We start from the raw sequence: 9,576 nt of genomic DNA on the forward strand, positions 1-9,576 counted from the left end.
AAAGAACCTGGACGTAAAATGTAAATAGATTTTAAAAAAACAGAAAAGGATTTCTAAATTAAAATGAATTTCAAAAACGGAAACGGATTTTAAAAATGAAAACGAATTTTAAAAACGAAAATGGATTTTTAAAATGAAAACGAATTTTAAAAACGAAAATGGATTTTAAAAACGAAAACGGATTTTTAAAATGAAAGCGAATTTAAAAAATGAAAACGAATTTTAAAAAAGAAAACGAATTTTAAAAATGAAAACGAATTTTAAAAACGAAAATGGATTTTTAAAATGAAAACGAATTTTAAAAACGAAAATGGATTTTTACAATGAAAACGAATTTTAAAAACGAAAATGGATTTTAAAAACGAAAACGGATTTTTTAAATGAAAGCGAATTTAAAAAATGAAAACGAATTTTAAAAACAAAAACGAATTTTAAAAAAGAAAAACGAATTTTAAAAATGAAAACAAATTTTAAAGACGAAAACGGATTTTAAAAACAAAAACGAATTTAAAAAACGAAAACGGATTTTAAAAACGAAAACGGATTTTAAAAACGAAAATGAATTTAAACAATTGAAAGTGGCCTTTAAAAATCGATTTCGGAACCGAAAATGGTTATTAAAAAGGGATTATAAAATAAAAATGAATTGTAAAAATGGTTTTATAAAATGGCATGTTGTGAGCCACCTCGGTTGCCGTAGTCGACAATATAAAGAATGTTGTGCTTACTTATTATGTTTTTTATGGTAAGTTGTGTTCTTGTGCAAACAAATAATGTTATTCTGAACGTTCTACTGCTGGCATCTATTGTTTCCACCTGCTTACTAGATGCATGCAAATAACAGAACCCCTGCTAATTTATAATAATAAAAATATCAGTAAGTGATGGCAGATATTTGCATGGTAAAGATTGGTTTAATTTAGTCACTGGGGACTGCAGATTAGGGCGATTCTAAAGCCAGATACTGCGACGAAGTGGGGGGGGTGTCTCTAACTTGAATCACACGAGTAAACACAGCATACCTTGTGCATTATGTTTTTCTACACCTCATGTGTCATTAACGAATATGGGCTTAGACAATAAACAGATACTATCGTATATGAGATGAGATGATTAATACTCCATCTACACACTAGAAATGAAAGGAATCAATAATGACATAAATGGTCTAACCCATCTATGAAGCTAAATAAATGTTGTCCCATTCACTCGTTCGGTGCCCTGTCAATCAAAGTGGTGGACATACTTTAAATCATCACAACTGTTGGTGGCCGAAGCCATGTACAATATCTTATTACATAATATTCCCTTAGTGATAGATGTTTTCATTGCAATATATTTTTTACCAACATAATTTCCTGTTTTTTATTCATGTCCACAATATATTGTTGTATATTAATTGCTATCCCATAATACATCGCAAATAATCACATGCCGCATTTATTTGTGACCTTTTTGTACGAAAGGTCAGTGTTCAAAACACCAGAGCTGATCAATGCGTTAAAAACAGATACCCATAACGAGCCCTCAATATGAATAAATACAAACAAACCATCTACAAAATAATAGTTTCAAGTAGGAATCCTCCCAACCCAAAAGCGATTCCCTCTCTATTAAAAGCCAGGTATATCGGCGTATCGGACCTGAAACTGGGTAGAGCGATGCCACTGAGCCTTCCAAAGTGTGTGCATTTTTTTTTACCAATGTCTTGACAAAATCCATACCCATATTTATGTCAAATAAAAGCGACAGAATCTGACACAACTGCTGCCATTGCTGCCGTGTGCAAAACCAACATGTAACTAATGGAGATGCACCATCAATTTTACTGTGTTTATGTGCCTGGGCTACATGAAAGACGCCGCTGTAGTTTAGGATAATCAAACGGAATTCAGGGACTTTAGGTCTTGTATATAAACAAAAGTAAACTCAACAGCTCAAATTATTCAGATATTGATACTGTGAATCTATACCTACTTGAATAGGAAAAATGACCCATATTTATATATACAATCTTGAAAACATAACCCATTCAATGACACGGCTGCAATAGGTACTCAGTTTATATATAGTGACATGATCATGGGGATTCTAAAGCCAGAACTCTGACGAAAAGGGGTTCACCAACGTACACACATATACACCATATATTGTGTGTTATGTTTTCTTATCTCATATTCTCTATTTACAAAGCTGGGCTTAGACATTAACAGATACTATTATTTGAATAGTACAAACATATGGGATGATTTGATAATATATATAACATACTAGAAATGAGAAGAATTGTTTAAGACAGAAATGCTCCCACCCAGAATTATGTTGAAACCAGGATTGTCATTGTATATTACTGTGTATGACATGGTGGGAGTGTATACAAATCGTCGGCAGTCGCTGGATTGTTAGCTGTTGTATTTATTCGGTAGCGTCGCTTATGTGTGGGCTTCGAATACAAAGGTAACATTCAGCACCATCATCACCATCACAATGTGGTGAAACCCATTGACGGTGCTGAACGTGACGTTGCATGTAACGTTAATGCGTTGTGGAATACGAAAAAAGAGCCCGAAACATGCGCACGGTGTACACAATATGGCAATAACCTTTAACGTGGTCATGACGTAACATATCTCATGAATATTATTTGAAAGTGAAATTATGAAAAGAAAGCATTTATTATGAAACTCTGTCTATTGTGATTTGTAAATACTAACATGGTAACCAAATTTAACAACTGTTTTTTTGTTTACAATGTAATCTAAATGAGCTACGGCAAGCCAAAATATGTCTAGATTGAATACAGCGCCGGCAGTGGCTGTTCCCGGCTTCATGCGTCCAGCGTGTGCATGCCCGAGGTCGTGTGAAGAAGCATCCGAGTCAATAATGATTTTATCATATACCTTATAGGTAAAATTTAGAATGACGCGTTTTGTATTGAATGATGAAGGTGAAATTATTGTCCCGATGTGAGGGCGCACTTCCCATAGCGTTACTAATCGTTACAAGGCAGGGCAATGCGAGGTGTGTGATAATACGGGAACTAGAAGAAATCATATCTCAATATTAATTTCAGTGACACATTTGTTAACCATATCATTATTCGGGCAAGAAGAATATTAATAAGACTATACCTGTTATGGTAAGTTGTGTTGTTGTGCAGCCAAATAATGTTATTTTGAACGTTCTACTGCTGGCATCTATTGTTGTTTCTTCCTGCTTACTAGATGCACGTAAATAGCAGCACCCCCGCTAATTTATAATAATAAAAATACCAATAAGTGATGGCAGATATTTGCATGGTAAAGATTGGTTTAATTTAGTCACTGGGGACTGCAGATCCGGTCGATTCTAAAGCCAGATACTGCGACGAATGGGGGGGGGGCTCTGTAACTTGAATCACACGTGCAAACACAGCATACATTGTGCATTATGTTTTTCTACACGCCATGTGTCATTAACGAATATGGGCTTAGACAATGAAAAGATACTATCGTATATGAGATGAGATGATTTAGTAATCCATACTACACATTGGAAATGAAAGGAATCAATAGTGACTAAAATGGTCTAACCCATCTATGAAGCTAGAATTGTACTACTATGTGCTCAGAGGTTTACACTATGATTAATGTATCTAGATATCACAGAAATCAGAATAAATCATGCAACAATATTAATTTCAGTAGCACATTTGTCAACTATTTCATTATTCATGCAAAATTTCAAATTATGATCGAGGAGACACGTATATCTGTAATGATTTCGTAACTGTCCCTCCATGAGAACATATGCAACCTATAACTAAAATAAGATAATCACACCCCTCGTGATATCGTGGTACTACAAAATTCGAACGTATTTGATTAGGCGACATCTGATACTGCATATCAAACCAAACGTCAAAAAAGACTGTTCATCAGACTGCTGCATCAACAAGACGAATAATGTTGCGCTTACTTATGATACTTGTTACGGCGAGTTGTATTGTTGCCATACCAAATAAGGTAATTTTGACCATTCCGCTGTCATCTCTTCTTACTCAGAAGATGTACGCAATAGTAGCATCCCCGCATCACCGGTGCAGTTTAGTTTGGGTTCCACAACAATACATCCCATTATGATATCACTGTATCGATACTTCTACATTTGTCGACAACCAATATTGTAGAACATAACGTGTATGAACAAGATCGTACACAAAATACGATGTATGGAATAGCAATATAGTATAATACCTCCTCAGACAGATCAAAAAATGAATATAAGCAGATATTTGTTCTAATTTAAGAGTTCTTCTGTTTTCTTTTATGTTAAATTTGCAGAGAGCCATTGAGAAGCGAGCGGGGGGTAAGTATTCAAAACTGGTAACTACCACATAATGTTCTAACAGCCCACTGTTTCAGTGGAAAAGTACCTTTTTAAGTTCCAAACAATGCCGTATTTTAGTTCCTTTGCTCTTAACATTACCTGTTTAGTAGTTTCCTTGTTCTCAACAATATCCCTTTACTAGTTTCCTTCCTCTCAACAAAACCTGTGTACTAGTTGCCTTGCTCTCAATAATACCAGTTCACTAGTACCCTAGCTCTCATCAATACCTGTTTACTAGTTCCCTTGCTCTCATCAATACCTGTTTACTAGTTCCCTTGCTCTCATCAATACCTGTTAACTAGTTGCCTTGCTCTCAACAATAGTTTACTAGTTCCCTTGCTCTCAACAATATCCGTTTACTACTTCCCTTGCTCTCATCAATACCTGTTTACTAGTTCCCTTGCTCTCAACAATACCGTTTACTAGTTACCTTGCTCTCAACAATACCATTTACTAGTTTCCTTGCTCTCAACAATATCCGTTTACTAGTTCCCCTGCTCTCAACAATACCGTTTACTAGTTTCATTGCTCTCAACAATACCGTTTACTAGTTTACTTGCTCTCAACAATACCAGTTTACTAGTTTCCTTGCTCTCAACAATACCAGTTTACTAGTTCCCTTGCTTTCAACAATACCGTTCCCTAGTTTTTGTACTCTCCACATTACCCGTTTTCTAGTTCCCTTGCTATCAACAAAATATCTTTACTAGTTTCCTCGCTGTCATCAATACCCTTTTACTGATGAATTACACTTCCTGATCAGTTGTAATTTTGTCTTAAGCCAGACTCAGATTTTTCAAAAGCCCAATGTGTCATACTAACAAACATTATATCATATACTATACCGATATGTTTTATCATTATGTTGCTGTCTGCCCATTTCAATTCTTAAATTATGTGCCTATATCTTAAACTTGTATGAGAATGTTCGTAATTCAACTTAAAAGAGGATACCTATTAGCAGATATTTATGTACAAGATGACAGTTGCGAACAATGAATGCCACTGTTGTCTTCTCTGGAGTTTGTATACAGAGAATTTTATAATTTGATATATTAAAATTTGGGATGACTAGTTTTTTAATTTTCACGGAAACCAAAATTGCAGCAATTACCAAAATAGTCGCTTTACAGAAGACGAGGCAGAAATGTGATTTCATCGCCATATCATAATATTATGGAAATTTGTTACACTGTCACGGAATATTTGAACAATATTCAAAATAAACAACACCCACGAGTTTATTCGGGAATAATTCTCTGTAAGAAGCCATGTTTTTCTTGTTCAGTGTACAGGGACTCACCGGAATGAGTGTCGCCTTTTTGTCACTAGTCTATTTCAACAACTACCATAATGTTAACAGTCAAACACATTATTATCATTACGTATTATAAAGCAATTGACATGATGTATATGTTAAAGTTTCAAAATTTGACTGTATTTGTTTACATGTGTTGAATCACGACCATTGTATGTTAGTAACTTACCTGTACCTATAGTATGTGCTGCCACTGGATATGAACTTGTCTTTGACTGGAAAGGCCATACTGACCATGGATATTTGATGTGTATACAGTTATCTGTTACTTCATAGACATTGCTTACGAATGTTCGTCTAGTCACAGTGAATCTGTGTTCATGAAACATTTTTAGGGTGGAGGTTATGACTGTTGCGCACTGAGGTGCGCGTCTCCCCACCGTGGTGTAGTTGGGTGTGCATCTGTTTACAATGATTTACCATAGTCAAATGTTTGAATCTCATATGTTGCATCTCATTATAACGTATATGCAATAAAATTTAAACCACACATGGTGTCAATGTCAACAGAATTCCCAGAAACTATGAAGTCGTGGTTCATAGTAAACTCAAGAAAGAAATGCTGCTTACACACACCGGGCATACAAAAGTTATGTTCTCTGATTATGAACGAGGAGTGGGACATAAGGTATCATCATGACCTAATATTTCAATGCCAATTTTTTAATTATATCATTTACAGAAGAATTAAGATGTAACATGCAAGTTGGTGTGAGGTATCCAACAGGGGACGAAAATGTAATCCGGACCGAACCCACAGCATCAGCAACTGAATGTTGCCTGGTTTGTGCAGATGAACCAACATGTGAAATCTGGACTTTTTATGGTTCGACTTCTAATTGTTACATAAAGAAAAACGATCTTTCATCTAAAATAACAGCCAGTGATACCACCTCATCTTCAGGCGGTCCAAGACTATTCGACAACCCTGTGATTTATATTTAATATAATTGTACAAATTCCCATGATTTATAATAATCGGTAGCCATTGGCATGAATGGGGTATAACAATGAGCATGTGATAGAATTGCATTTATCTGACACTTGTATATTGTATTGTAATAAATACAGTGACAAGTAAGAAAATCTCATGTGCATGTTTCTTTACACGTCTTTAAAATAATAACGTTCATATACACTTTTACCAGATGGTACACCAATATGTGGTCACACTATTGTATTATGCGGTAATTATCTTGGAGAATAACCGTCACCTTAGTCCAGAGTGCACAGAGAAATTTCTAAAAATCCCTCCAATACTGGTATTTTCTACTGAATTTCCAGACCGAGGTTTTTTCCCGCAACAAAATATATCTTCGACTTCAAAGTTGAAGTACAACTTCATCAATGTGGTGAAACATATGCACCTGGTACATATGCCATTTTAACCTTGGTAGCGCTACCAGTATTGTAACTGCTTGATTACTTGGGTGATCTAAGACACGACATCACCCAAGTAATCAAGCAGTTACAATACTGGTAGCGCTACCTAGGTTAAAATGGCATATGTACCAGGTGCATATGTTTCACCACTCGCCACTCTTATTGTTCGTCTACACAAAAAAGAACGCAATACACTTATTCAACAATACTCGTCAAATATAATGTACTGAAATGGATCAGAGATTTCTTGAAATACTTCTATCGTGGCATCGTATCTTTCTGTAATAGGAGTAATATTATCAAAAATAACGAGAAATAAAACTTAAATATGATGAAAGAAGATTGTAAGTAATGTTGTAGGTAAAGTCTGAGAACCTCATCCCACTGTCATATGTTTTTTTTCTATTATTTAAAAAAATTAAACTAGTCATGTCTGATGCCCCAGCAACATCTATAATCATCTTATTCGGAACAAGTTTGAACATTTTTAAAACTTGTGCCTCATGCCTGTCATTTTCCCAGAAGTTTATGAAAAGGTATTTCTTCAACGTAGACAGTTCGTGAACATTATCCAGCCTGACGTGAATAGACCTGGCCAAATTATTAATGTTATACTGTCACGGTGCCTGGTAGACATCCTGACAACGTCACAAATTGCCATAATATTAGTATATTGCTTATCATCATCAGTTTCATTGCTCAAGTGTATCTGCTCCATTCAAACAGTGAGTTATGTGCGAATACTAGGTTTTATGTTGCCATTATGGTTTATACTATTAATTTTACCAGGAGTCTGTAATGTATGATAAAATATTTATAAACGAAGTTGGTGACTTTAAAATGACCACAAAGAATGATGGAGTTCGACTTTGGCACTCCCATGCGTTTTCACCTGAATTTACCAAATAACAATGTTAACGAAAAACTGCACTTTGTTAATAATATCAACTTTATCAGCAACTATACACAACGTTACAATCAGTTTTAGGGAAATTAGGCTTGTGGCCCCAACCCCCAATTATCTTTATATTCCCTGGAAGTAAGAATTATTGCAAAATAAATAAATTTGCATACATGAGTTGGTTCAACTGGCTCAGGATCTTTAATTTACAAAAACGGGGAATTACAATGCAATATACTATACTATAAGTCAATCCTTTTTAGTGCATTTTCATCCAGAATCGGCAAGGTAATTAATAATTACCGTTATAAAATAGATAACGATTTTTGTTAATTGAGGCGGAAATGAATACAATGACCCCAGTCTCTCTACGGTTTGCAGTATCGTTCTGCATACGGCTATGCACTGCCAATTCATAAAATTTAATACATAAGTGACGCAACTGAACTTTGCCCATAGGATACTCATGTGCAGTTTAGGCCCTCTTGCAGCATGTGTGCAATTACTGTGTTTTTACTATCTACATAAGAGGAAACTGGCAATGCGATTAACTTTTAATATTTGTGTAAGCATTTTTAATTAATTTCGTTTGAGAGGACATCTTTAGGCAATGGTGCCAGTATGAAAAGTTAAATCCAGAGTATATTCAAGTTTAGTAAAACGTACTACAGGTAAACTACAACTCAACTCAACTGTGGCAACAGTAAATAAATGATAGAACACCATAGCGTCGTCCGATGATTGTGGGGATATATAAGTTATTTTCACATGTAACGCGATGTATCACCATATCACTCGTGAAAGAAAAAATCCATATAGTCGTTATATTTGTGTCACAGGGCAGACCATTAAAAACTCAGGGTGGATTTTAAATATCAAAAGTCCTGCACTGAAAACAAAATGTTATCCCTCTCCATATTTTGAGCAGTGAAACCCTTAATGACGGTTAATTTATCCTGAAAGAAATGTTTTACAATCTATGGCCGTTTTACTATAAAACTTTTTCTACAACAAGTTTAAATGATTATTAAATATGATTCATTTCACGCAAACATATAAATTGAAATAGACATGCACACTGACACACTAATTGTTCCAAAATATTTTGCCAAAATATTAATATTTAATTAGGTTTGAATAATAAACCAGTGGATTAAACTTGCTTGTACATAGTCTTGTAATATAGGTCTCAGTACAAACATGAGACATGAATGCGTTTATATTTATTTCACCAGCATTATTGTAAATATTTGGTAATTTAGCTACGATTTAGAAAGACATCGATATGCTATTTTACATATAAATAACAAAAGTTGAAAATCTGCGATATCAATAAATACGTTTAACGTTTAATCCCACAATATTAATGACCAAAACTGTGCTTTACATGATGAAGACGCATCCAACCTGATATTACACATGCAAATGAACATTAATAGTTCATTTCAAAATGTCTAAAAATGAGCCCATGATAAACATCATACTGTGTTGCAACATACCTGTCACTACCATTGAAAAATCAAGATACAATAAAACACATATAGTTGAGATCACCACGTTTTATTAAAGCGTGGGAGTCAGATGGCCACAGCGTGCCATTGTTTAC

The 9,576-nt window shown here is 34.7% G+C and overlaps 1 protein-coding gene across 1 annotated transcript; it reads left to right on the top strand.

Moving 5' to 3' along the window:
• The first annotated feature begins 3,847 nt into the window (after positions 1 to 3,847).
• Positions 3,848 to 6,772, top strand: LOC146735573 (uncharacterized). Its single transcript, XM_085506155.1, has 3 exons — positions 3,848 to 4,004; positions 4,323 to 4,347; positions 6,369 to 6,772. The coding sequence occupies exons 1-3, from the start codon at positions 3,945 to 3,947 to the stop codon at positions 6,629 to 6,631; spliced, it is 348 nt and encodes a 115-aa protein (XP_085362281.1). The 5' UTR covers positions 3,848 to 3,944; the 3' UTR covers positions 6,632 to 6,772.
• Positions 6,773 to 9,576: the final 2,804 nt, after the last annotated feature.

The sequence above is a fragment of the Saccoglossus kowalevskii genome, chromosome 12, assembly GCF_978046115.1.
Source record: "Saccoglossus kowalevskii chromosome 12, keSacKowa6.1, whole genome shotgun sequence".
Taxonomy (NCBI): domain Eukaryota; kingdom Metazoa; phylum Hemichordata; class Enteropneusta; family Harrimaniidae; genus Saccoglossus; species Saccoglossus kowalevskii.